Raw genomic sequence first — 12,840 nt, forward strand, 5'->3', positions numbered from 1 at the left:
GTTCATATATACCAAAACAATTTAGAAATAAGTTTGATGAAAAATCCGAAAGATGCATAATGATGAAGTATGCACGAAGTGGGTATATAGTAGATTATGGAATATTGAAAAGGGAAAAATTAAGATTTCTAGAAATATAGTATTTAATGAAAATAATTTTTATTATAAAACGAATAAGATACTATAATACAATAAATACAAAGAATGATGATTGCAATAAAACAATTGATATTGTCGTAGATAATGAGATAAAGGATGATAATAATAACTTATTACTATATATATTAATTATAACGTATTAAATAATTATTTCAATGATTGCTTAGTATACAAAAGGAATCTGACTATTGATTTTATAATTACTTCGGATTACCTAACATAACAATAACGAATATGTAAGTTACGCGTTGGAACTGATAAAATTTCTATCATGTATTTTACATTAAATTTGATGATAGAAGATATTCGTGTAAAATGTCAAATAAGTTCTGAGTGATTTTCTATCAATGAATAACGAATATGAGTATAAATATTGTATACCTAAATCCATTTCTATTGATTTAGGATTAAAACCGGATATTGTCGGAAATCTATTCAAAACAATAGCAGTGTATCTAACTTAAAAAATACGATGGCTTCATAAATAACAATAAAATCTTATAAGAATTTAATCGTTTCTTATATATTTTTATCGAATTTTTTCAGGGATGGTACGCATTCGCCAAATTTCCTTTATTTATTCATTTTTCTGTTTATTTGTAGAAACGGTTTAATATAGGATAATTACTCCTAAAATATTTTTTTCATACCATCAGGAAGTCCCAAGAAAGGATAAAGAACATTGCAATTAAATGTTCGATGAATACGCGGAACGTCCGAGAATAACCGCTCTGTCACAAAAATGAAAAAAAAAACAAAAATAAACAAGAAAATAGCGGTGTAGATGGGATGCAGTATGCTCTGCCAGCAGAGCAAGCGGAAGTGCGTTCGCACTCGGTCCTTCGTATTTTCTTTCCTTCTCTCGAACGTCTTTTTCATTCTCCCTTTCGTCTCCCTGTCGCTCGCAGCACACAGTGGTATTCTACACAGTAGAATAATCCTTTCGGTCTTTCTTCTACCCGCTGACTTTGCCGCCTCGCTGCATGGTTGTCGCGCGTTTCCGCAGACTACCTTTCTCAATCCGCGATGCATCGCATTTTTCTCGCCCCACAAACTTTTCTTTGCTGAAATCGAAGCGAAAAGCGGCCGTCAGATACGAAATCAAGGTTGTAGTTTTTCATGCTTTCTCTCTCTCTCTCTCTCTCTCTCTCTCTCTCTCTCTCTCTCTCCCCCTCTCTCTCATAATATACGAGCTATCTCTGATGTGTCCTCCTCTCTCACCCTTTTAGATAAAATTTAATAAAATTTTTTTTATTTTTTTGCAATTATAAGCTGGGCAGGTCTAATAAAAATCTGACAAGTCTTTGGTACGCTAACTCGATCTTTTCGAAAAATCGCGCCTTTTTTTTTATCATCGTGCGAGTCTTCTTCGTGCAGTTATTCTTGTGTTTAATTCTTAAATCATTGCAAGCCTTTTTGCCTCGCTTTCTTCGACTTTGTCGCGAATGTAACTGCATATTATATTATAATTTATTCGATTCGGTATGTGTACGTTTGTCACGTAAAAGTTCTTTTTATTCTGTCCGAATAAAAGTATCACTATGCAGAAAAAAAATTAATCCCTTTTTTGTTTAACTGACGGAAATAATATAAGTAACTGCTGAAAAAATATGGAAAAAATTGTTTTTATATATTTTAAATTTATTATAATTTATATCCATATAAAATATATATATAGGATAAGATCGAGTATGATGAGCACTTTAAGGAAACATTTTGGTATCTAGTATAATATGGAGAATAAAAAAATCTTACGCAACCTACTATGATAGATTTGTTAATGTTTTATGTATTTTAGAATTGAAATTGATTATTTTAATGTAAATGTTGAAATGATGGCGGTTGCTCTTATTACCTATCTAGTGTCCTACCCTTTGGGTAGGCTAATATAAGCATCCTTAGGAATAATATGAGCACAGGAAATTTTTTGTAAGAAATTAAGCAGAAATGAAAGATTGAAAAAAAAATATATATATATATATTAGGTGTACAACTTTGCTTCCGCCGTTTTTTTCCGAAATTCGAGGTTTTATTGTAAAAAACTGGTTATACATTTATGATTCAAAGTATTGTTCATCGCTGGCCACTACTTTCTCCCATCTTTCGGGTAGCGTACGAATCCCGCGTCGAAAAAACTGGTCATCTTTTGAGGCTATCCACGAATCGATCCAATTTTTTACTTCTTCATAAGACCGGAAGTGCTGATCAGCCAGGCCGTGTGCTATTGATCGAAACAAGTGATAGTCAGAGGGAGCAACGTCTGGAGAATACGGCGGGTAGGGTAGGACTTCCCATTTCAACGTTTTCAAGTATGTCTTGACCACTTTCGCAACATGGGGTCGAGCAATGTTGTCATGCTGCAAAATCACTTTATCGTGTCTCATTGTATTGCGGCCGTTTGTCTTTCTCAGCTCAAACGCATCAATTGCGTTCGATACCGATCGCCTGTGATTGTTTCAGTCAGTTTTAACAGTTCATAATACACTACGCCGAGCTGGTCCCACCAAATACAGAGCATGCCCTTGGAGCCGTGAATATTTGGTTTGGCCGTCGACATGGAAGCATGGCTAGGAACTCCCCATGATTTTCTGCGCTTGGGATTATCGCAATGAACCCATTTTTCGTCCCCAGTCATAATGCGATGCAGAAATCCCTTCCGTCTTTGCCTTTCAAGCAGCTGTTCACAAGCAAACAAACGCCATTCAACATCTCTCGGCTTCAATTCGTACGGCACCCTTCCTTGCTTCTGAATCATTCCCATGGCTTTGAGGCATTTTGAAATGGCTTGTTGAGTCACTCCCAATGATCGTGCCAATTCTTCTTGATTTTGACACGAGTCTTGCTCAATGCCTCCAATTCTGCATCTTCGAAAACCTTCTTTCTTCCACCGCTATGCCGGTCTTCGACATCAAAATCACCGTTCTTGAAGCGTTGAAACCACTCACGACACGTTCTTTCACTAATAGCGACCTCACCATAAGTATTTGAGAACATTCGATGAGTCTCAGCCGCAGTTTTCTTCATATTGAAGCAAAAAATTAAAACCTCCCGCAAATGAGAATTTGGCTCGTAAACTGACATTTCAATCGAGAATAACTTTATGATGCAGACACAAATCGACTAATGTTTCTATGGGATTATGTTGACAGATGCCCAAGTTTATTGTATAACGTCTATGATCTATTTATTTCGACCACCACTTACCGCTAAAGCCATCTATAGGAAAACGGCGGAAGAAAAGTTGTACACCTAATATACTGTCGCAATACATTTCTAAAGAACTGATTGTTATAATGGTTGACCCTTCATCAGACACTTTTTTTTCAGTGTACTATATGGAATAATGAAGATGCTCATAATACCACCAATCATGCATATCTATCCGAAAAACTCCCATGTCTAATAAATCAATAATGGTCTCGGGATTTTATGAAGTTAGAATGGCTTAGAATATTGTTTCCTTTACAAATATTAACATGCAGAACAAAATATCTTATCTCATTGTAGATTGAGAACCTTATGAAGTTACAAGAAAAAATGTAAGAACTAAAAAAAATATGTATTTATTTATTATACTATAAACTATAAGAACTATAAAAAAACGTATTTATTTATTTTATACCAAATATCTGAAGTACATAATTTAGATCAAACTTCACAACATATTGAAATGTCGCGAAGACAGATGCATCTTTCTACACTTGGCACTACTAGTACCAACCGTTACAGAAATATAAAGTGTGCTCATATTATCTGCAGTGCCCGATCCTACTCAATATATAGTTATAATTACTTTAAAATATGTATGTTTCAAGAATATTAAAAAATTGTTTTTTTCTTGATTATCAAATGATGTACATCCATGAAAATTTACTACACGTGTAAACTGTCATGGCAGTAACTATAGGACACATTGCTTTAAATGCTTTCTCCTTTTCACCCTTTCCTTCGTTGTCTCGGTTAACATTTTTTCGTATTCGTTTTGCTTTCACGAATAGAAGAATACTCTGAGAAGATAACTCTGAGCGGTTTTTCTCCTCTTCCTCCTTTTTTCGTTCTTTCCCACTTTCTTTTTCTTCTTCGTATCGCGCTTAGATGGTTACCATTCACGCTCCATTGCTTTTTTTCACGAATCTTGCACATCCGTTTTCGTCGTACACGTCAACTTGTTTTCTATCTTCTCTCTCTCATCCCCTTTTTCGTTCGCCTCGAGCACCCTCGGTCCTCGACGATCATGCGCTTATGCGTTTTTACTTTCTCTCACCCGCGCAGCATGCTTCTCCCTACAAATTCTCGCGACTGGCGCTCACTTCAGTTAGTTGAGTTGTTTCAGTCTACGCCGAGTCGGCACGCGCGTTGGAAGTGTTTCGTCGGTTTCGAATCATCGCATTATGCTGTATCGTGTCGTCGTATCGTGTCTTACAAGTTTGTTCACTTATTTCCTGCGAAGTAAAAACGATCACGAAAACGTTTTTTCCTTTGATCGAAAAATGCGTTCGATTTTGAAGCGAAATCTGTCACGGGTGGCAGCATAGTAAATCTGCGAGGTGATTATTCGGTGTATTCTGCGTGAAGTGTGTCGCTCTCGATTTAGTCAGATCGACGAACAAGTGAGATTGTCAGTGATTGTCAGTGACGAGTGTCGTGCGCTTGATCGCTCCTCTTTCATTGCATTATTGTTGATTGTTTTTGTTCTGTTTCATTCTATCGTGTATTTTATTGTGCTCACAATTCATCCTGTGAAACGGATATTCTGGATCATCAGTTATCGGATAGGACCCATTGATTAGCTGCTGAAACCGTGCGACATGGATTTCATAATATTAAAGGTAAGATCTCTGTTCAGCTTTCAGTTCGTAGAAGTGCGACATATGTGCAAGCAACCTTGCGTTGCTGCTATGTATAAAAAAATTTATTTTTTTCTATTTAGGATACTCTGGACGATATTCATAGTCGATTCTTATATTTAAAACCGTCTTATATAGTTTTAAAATGTAATAAATCAATTAGAAGGCTATATTAAGATACATTAAGATATTATTTGAGACTGTCTTAAAATAAAAACTGTGAATATCGGTCTCTGATTATTATGGCATACATTTTATCACATCTTTATCACATCCTAACACTAAACTAATTTTGAAATATTGCTGCGTGTCATTTATTTTATTCGGGATATTATTGCAATATACGTATATTCCTTTCTTCTCTTTAAATACTTTGATTACATATTAAAAATTACATATAAGATCTGTGATTGAACTAGTGTACACTTGTGGAATTTCAGATTTAGTTTAATCCAAGTTAACTAGAAAATGAAATGAGAAAACTTTAAAATGAGATAAATATATGTTTGATATTAGGTGAAAGCAAAAAAGAGAGTTCTAATGCAGTCTAGTATAGGAATAAAAAACAGACCCACTAATAACTTTGGCTAATACTGTAGCGCGTAAAAATTTTGGTCATCCTATTTAATATATTCTTACTTATCGTAGCAATATCGCGACATTTCTTCACATCGCTGTAATAATAAATAAATATATCATTTCATAATATCATATGATATTATAAAATATCACCACGTACAAATAAATTTTTTGATCGTTTGTAACATTCTTTTATCGCAATATATCCATCTTCCATCGCTTTTCATTAGTCTAATTACATTAACAAAAACTTTCTTCAAATTTTTGTTCGCGCATAAAAAATTTGCTATATCGAATGAATATTTTTTAATTCATCAATCGCATTATGCGCAAATGCAATTTTACAGAACAAAATTACATTTGTCTACAACGTGACTGATCGATCTACGAATTAAAAAATTCGTCATTATATATTTTATTATCGTACTTTACTAAAATAAAAATGAATTCCGAAGCAAAGAATTTGTTAATTTTTTGTCTATTCAGTCTAGTCTATTTAGGATATTTCTCTCTCATTGAGATATATAGTTCGACTCTCCAATTAAAATAATTTTTACTTTAGTACTATCATGTATAAAAATTTGTCTTTGTCTTTTTAAGAGAATATTCATCACAATAGTTTAAATAGTTTAAACAATGGTTTAAACGAGTTTTAACTCAGGAGTTACCTGTGATTGTTACATTCCAGAGCAGCATGAAAATAATTTGGATTTCCGATGGTAATGGGTCCAGGTTAATGAGGGTAGAAAATAAAACTTGTTAGTCATTGTAATTTTCTTTATTGATCGAGATACGTCTATTTTTTATTTCTTTTTCTAGAAAATATTGATCATGTCTGTATACATATGTGTATATATTTGTATGCATGTGTGAACGTAATAATCTCAAATACTAATAAATTATAAAACAATCAATATACGTATGATATTATACATAGTTAATATTATTGTTACTTTTAATCGAAGGGCAAAAAATTCTCCAGGTGAATATGCAAAATAAAAATTAGATAGTTATTTTTGGCTGAAATTTTTTACTATTTCCGCAATACATATCAAAACGAAAATCGCCTCGTCTTGCAAAATTTGCGAAATATCGTGATTTCTCAACGAATATATGGACAAAAACGCGGTTTGTCCTTTGAGAGTTAAGTGCGTTGTACTCTCAAGTATTCATTGCGCCTAATGTGCCTCCTGTGTATCGTGGCATTCGAAATAATTCATGCGCTGTATAGAAAGTTATATGAACATGATGCGCGAACGAAGCAATCCGTTAACTCGTTCATACTGCGATATTGAGCTCAGTCGATTATTATCAAAATGATCAGAGACGAATTTATTTACTCAAACTAGTTCACTTTGTACGACTTTATTAGAATTTGTATAATGCATTCTCATTCTACTCGTTTGTTTTTGAAAAAAGAAAAATTTTGAAGTAGTTCAAAAATCTATTGAATATGAATATCGCAAAAGGTTTCATAAGTTAAAAGTGGACAAGAAGTTTGTAATCGAGAGTGAATTTGCGAGTTTATTTCAAAGAAAAGAATATAGACAGTTTTATTCATTTTGTTATTTAATACAATATTTGAGATGTAGAAAATTAGTTTATACTACGAAACTTATCAAAAATACATATAGGTATGTATAGGACTTTTTCGTTATTAAAGACTCAAGAAGATCCAAAAATTTTGCCTCTCGCGTTTTTCCATGATTCTATTATTTTTAAGAAAGTAATCTGTATTTTTTAGTATGCAGATTGAACCTTAAAATAAATCATAAATAGAAAAATTATAACAAAACGGAATAATAGAATAAATATAAATATAAAACTAATTTTTATATTATTTATATCGTTATTATTTTATATGTATGTAATGACATACATAAACATTTTTTTTAACAGTCTATTTTAAATTTAATCTGTAAACCAGTTTTGAGGAAAACTAGGCTAGAAAATAGTGGATTGTTTTTTTAGAATTGTGAAACGCGAGGCACTTAAAATTTTCGGTTTGTCTTCAATAACATCATACATAAGTAAAGAAAAATTCTACATTTTTAATGAATTTTACAATTTAATTTTTTGCATATCTCAAATATATTAACAACCTTCTCTGAAATAAATTCGAAAATGATCTCGCAATTCTTATGAAAATTGGGTCCCAGTCAAATTGGCTGAAATTTGATATGATCTAGATTTTGATTCACTGATAAAATATCTTAATCACCAGGTTGAACAATCAATAATTTTAAAGTTATGGCGACTCAAATATCCAATTTAGGTGGTACTCCATTGTCAGGTATGATGTAATGTTAGACATGTGAGATAAAAAATCTCAATGATCACCAGACTGAATGATTAATAGTTTTAAAGTTATGATGGCTTAAACATCTAAATTTTATCTCCATCATCAGGCGGTATGACGTGATGTGTTTAATGTGTTTCATCCCCTTAAAAATCTTCATCTAGCCGATAAAAGCGAGATCGGCCTTCGATTTTGTTTCTACTACGAAGAAATTCCAAATAATATGCGTGCGTATGCGTATGTGTGTATGTATTCGTATGTGTGAGCATGTAAATATATAGCTACATAATCGTATATCTACATAAAAATAAAAATGTGAATAAAGATTTTTAAGGAGATGAAACACATTAAAAGCCTAACATCATACCGCCTGATAGTGGAGATAAAATTTAGATGTTTGAGCCATAACTTCAAAATTATTAATCATTCGGCCTGGTGATCATTGAGATTTTTTATCAGTGAGTCAAAATCTAGATTATATCAAAATTCAACCAATTTGATCGGGATCCCATTTCCATAAGAATCATCATTACTGCGTTCCTTTCACATTTAATTTGATCATATAAATCTTTTATTGCCCTTAACACAAAGAAAAAGTGTATGTGGTAAAATATTGGAAAAGTTGCATTAATTAATTGCATTAGTTAATTTTATATATATTTTATGTGTATTTTATTATTTTGATGTTAAAATAACATTAAAAACGTCATTTCATCGCTGAAATGATGACACATAACATTACCTTGTTTGTTGGAATATTTCTAAATCTTGATGTGAAACTGCTTAATGCTTTGTCAGTTTTTATCCAGAACTAATTAAATCTAGTCAGATTTTTGTCCAGAACTATCCGAAAATAAAAACTTCCCAGGCTCAATCCAGAACTGACCAGATGCTGATTAGTAAAATTGCCCAGTTCTCTGAGAGTTTCTCTGAGAGGCCAGTCATAATTTTTATAGCTGGAACCACATCTGCTTGCCCTGTCAGTGCCTGTCTAAACATCGGGAGAAACTGCACGGAAATTTATCAATTCGCCATTATAATTTCCTCTCGGGTATATAGAAGTGTTGCATTAATTAATTTTATATGTAGAAGAGAATAATAAACTGTGTACCACATTTACTTTTTCTTTTATATGTAAAAACTACTCGCGATAAAAATGTGTGTTTCTGCGATTGACATGAACGAGAAGCGAATATATTACGGTGTGTCCTATCGCATTAGGCAGTAGTGACTTAACACTATTGTTTCGGCAGTGTATTAAAGGTCGACTGGCGCATTGTAGACAAGGACAAAATCATGCTTATTACATTCATTTCCATTTTCGGCCGCATCGCAATTTGAATAACGGTTATTCAGTGATAATTCGTCTATTTCGGCAAGATTACGTTTTACACGATGTAAAACGCGCATGCGCGCCTCAATGTTCCGGCGCACTGTACCGCATTACGATGCATTACATCGCGAATAATAATACACATGACATTATAGATCCGCGGTTCAGACGTAAATACCGCACCATTAAGCGATCCGATGCCATTGGCGCGTATAAGAACTCCTGAAAGCGCATCGATATATAATGAATATTTGTATAATGTATTGCACAAGTACAGATCGGGAGCGGTGACGTTCCGCGAGTTATATATCGAATTCAATATACTCATCTACCGTGTAACGTGTCGAGAAAAGACTCGTACTTATTTACCTTTCTCCAACTGGAAATTGACATAGCCTGTCAGAAAACTATTGTATTGTACAGTGATATCAGTGATTATGATGGTGCATGCTTATGTCTGCAACAGAAATATATTGAACGAAATTCCTGTGAGATTGATACACTCAACGAAAACCGCCTGAGATAAGGTAACTTTGATGACTTGCGCGATAATTGAAAATTTCTGTAAACAGCTATATATTTTCGGCGGATGGGAAGGAATTGTCATTCATTCCGCTTAATCCTTTACTAGCGTGATTTCTTCTTGCGTAATTATTCGTAGATTGTATTTTATACCTCAATATTATATGTTAATTTTTATTTAGTTATTTTATTTATAATTAAATAAAGCATCTGAAAAAAATAAAAAAAAACAAATTAAGAGTTTACGTGATTGTTGATGTGCAAAAGTTATTTATCTACTCATCGAAAATAATCACGTTTTATAAATTAGCGGAACAAAGTGAGTAGAATCACATTTCTAATTCAGAATCACAATTCTAATTAACATTTTCATTTGTTGGTAAAATGTTGTCAAAGAAAAAAATTTTTTGCTCTGCCATTTTTTTAAAAATGATTCCACTAAAGGAAGATTAAGTAAGCGGAACAATAAATATAACAACAAAGCCAATATACTTGTATATCAAATAATGTAGGAATTTGTTGCTAATTTGTTGCTGTCGAAATATCCTAATTTTGAAATCCATTACCAATGAAATAAGTAGGGGTAAATATGCCATACGGCATACTTAAGTGAAATTAAATTTTTGAGTATTATTTATTCAATTTATAATAAAATAATTTTACATACTCATCTTTTTCTTCCATCCTTTATCTGTTATTTGTATGATTAAAATCGAATATTTTCATTTTTTATTATTAAAAATAAAGAAATACGAAAATGCTGAAAAATGGATATGTCATCATGCGGATAACACTACATACAAAAAAAACCAAGTATAACATTTATTTTGTTTTTTTATTGCAAGAACACATTATTAATCATTTTTGTGATGAAAACATTTGTAACATAATATACGTAATATAAACAATATAAGGATATAAGTAATAACTAAAAATAAGGATATAAGTAATAGATTAGATTAAGTTATACAATATAACTTTACTAAAAGTAAAATAAACTTTGAGACACGTTTTTAATAGCATAAATACAATATATCTTTCTACGAAGTCCTCGTGAATTCGTCTACTGCAACAATTAGATATTATCCAATTACATTTTGGGCCATTTTTAAAAGTAAAAATACGTAATGTGTAAGTATGAAAAGTATAAATATAAATATTTACAAGTAGTCTAAGCTAATCGGTATCATTGTTAAACACAACGAGTATATTCCCCCAACTGGCATATTATCCGCAGTTACCCTGAAAAACTTCAGCGAGCTAGTGAAATAAGAGTAAAGCATTAGTAAAAAATGTGTTGCTTAAAATTGGTACTGATGTCGTCTGAATTTATTGTTCTTGAAATATGCAAGTTATGAATTTGTTGTTTGCAAAATAAGTATAAATAACAATGAAAAACCTCAGCGGGCAGAACAAGAAAATATTAATAAAAAATTTGTTATTCGCTTAAACTTGATATTGAGATGTTACGTAATGTTTATATCGAACTATCACAGTGTTGATTTAATATCATAGATACGTAATTTAAAATACATTCGTATTATTAAATCCATATGAATTTGTTGTCCTTAAAATATCCATGTTTAGAGTTTGTTCGCTGTAAAGTGTTAATAAAAGATAATCTTTTAACGATATGATCTTTATATGATACAAGTTATTTATTACCACGTAGGTTAGCAGAAAAATTAGTTGCTAATGTGATTCTACTAAATTATTGTAATATAATATTTTATAATATAACTTTTGAGAAGTGTCCGAGTCCGATTTTATTGGTTATTTTAAAACATCAGAAAAAGTAGAGAAAAATCATCGATATCAACATATCACTTTGTTTTTAAACAATATTATTTAAATAAAAGATAAAAATAAAATTTTAGTAGGACAAGATGGAAGTTATCTTCCATTAGATAATATAAGCAGTTTTTATAATACTGTTTGCAATAATTAATTTTTTTCGTAAGCAAAAATGAGCGTCCGACAAAATGGGCTCCAAAACTGACAAATAGACAGTAATGCTATATATTCCTATTCTTTTTCTTTTACAGGGATTATCAGTATAAAGTACCTAATGAATGTATTCCAGAATCTTTTCATTTCGTTATAAAATATTTTTATTGAATTATATGCATATTTATGTTGTTCTGCAATATATTTTAGAGCAACAAATTCAGACTCAGTATCAATTTTAAATGAGCAACAAATTTTTTACTAATGCTTTACTCTTGTTCTGCCAGTTCGTTTTTTCGTTATTATTTACACTTATTTCGTAAGTAATGAATTCAAAAGTAGGATATTTCAACAACAACAAATTAGCAATAAATTAATAGCAAATTCCTATGTTATTTTGAAGTAGATTGGTTTTATTATGTGTATATTGTTCCGTTAACTTAATCTTCCTTTAGCGGAACATCATTAAAAAAAAACTGACAGAGCAAAAATTTTTTTCTCTGGCAACTTTTTAGCAACAAATGAGCAACAAATAAAAATGTTAATTAGAATTGATTCTGCTCACTTTGTTCCACTAACTTATAAGACGTAAAATAATCTGCATATATTTCAATCAACATTTTTGGTGCGAAAAGATTCTTCTTAATACGAAAAACATTAATTAATTAAATAATAAATTATAAACTATAAATTACAGTATACATAATATTTAAATCATTTTGTCACATCAAATTAAAATAAACAACATGAAATTAAATAAAGATTAAATATTTTGTACACTCTAAAAATGTCAGTATGGATTTAATATCCGTCATTCATTCATATAATTCTTATCATGCTGGTGTCAAATTAACACTAACATGATGTGGATTTTAAACTCTTGTAATAGTTTATATCATAAATAGTTTATATCGAATTATCATGCTGTTGATTTAACATCATGAATACGTAATTTAAAATACATTCGTATTAAATCCATATTAAATCCACATATTGGCTTTAATTTAATACCAACACAGTGAAAATTATAAAGACATCAGTGATAAGTTTACATCGCTATTTTTGAGTATATATGTTAGATAAATTCATGCGTTAGATAAAGATAAATATAAAAGTTTTTTAATTGTGAAACAATGATATATATATATATATAT

General features: G+C 31.3%; 1 protein-coding gene across 1 annotated transcript in view; it reads left to right on the forward strand.

The window, feature by feature from the left end:
* Positions 1 to 4,749: 4,749 nt before the first annotated feature.
* Positions 4,750 to 12,840, forward strand: part of LOC108690813 (PDZ domain-containing protein 4) — a 329,783-nt gene continuing 321,692 nt past the window's right edge. Inside the window, exon 1 of the mRNA XM_018198313.1 lies at positions 4,750 to 4,988. Within this exon, the coding sequence (XP_018053802.1) occupies positions 4,968 to 4,988 (21 nt within the window). The 5' untranslated portion in view covers positions 4,750 to 4,967. The remainder of the gene's footprint in view (positions 4,989 to 12,840) is intronic.

Source organism: Atta colombica, unplaced genomic scaffold (assembly GCF_001594045.1).
Source record: "Atta colombica isolate Treedump-2 unplaced genomic scaffold, Acol1.0 scaffold37, whole genome shotgun sequence".
Lineage (NCBI taxonomy): Eukaryota > Metazoa > Arthropoda > Insecta > Hymenoptera > Formicidae > Atta > Atta colombica.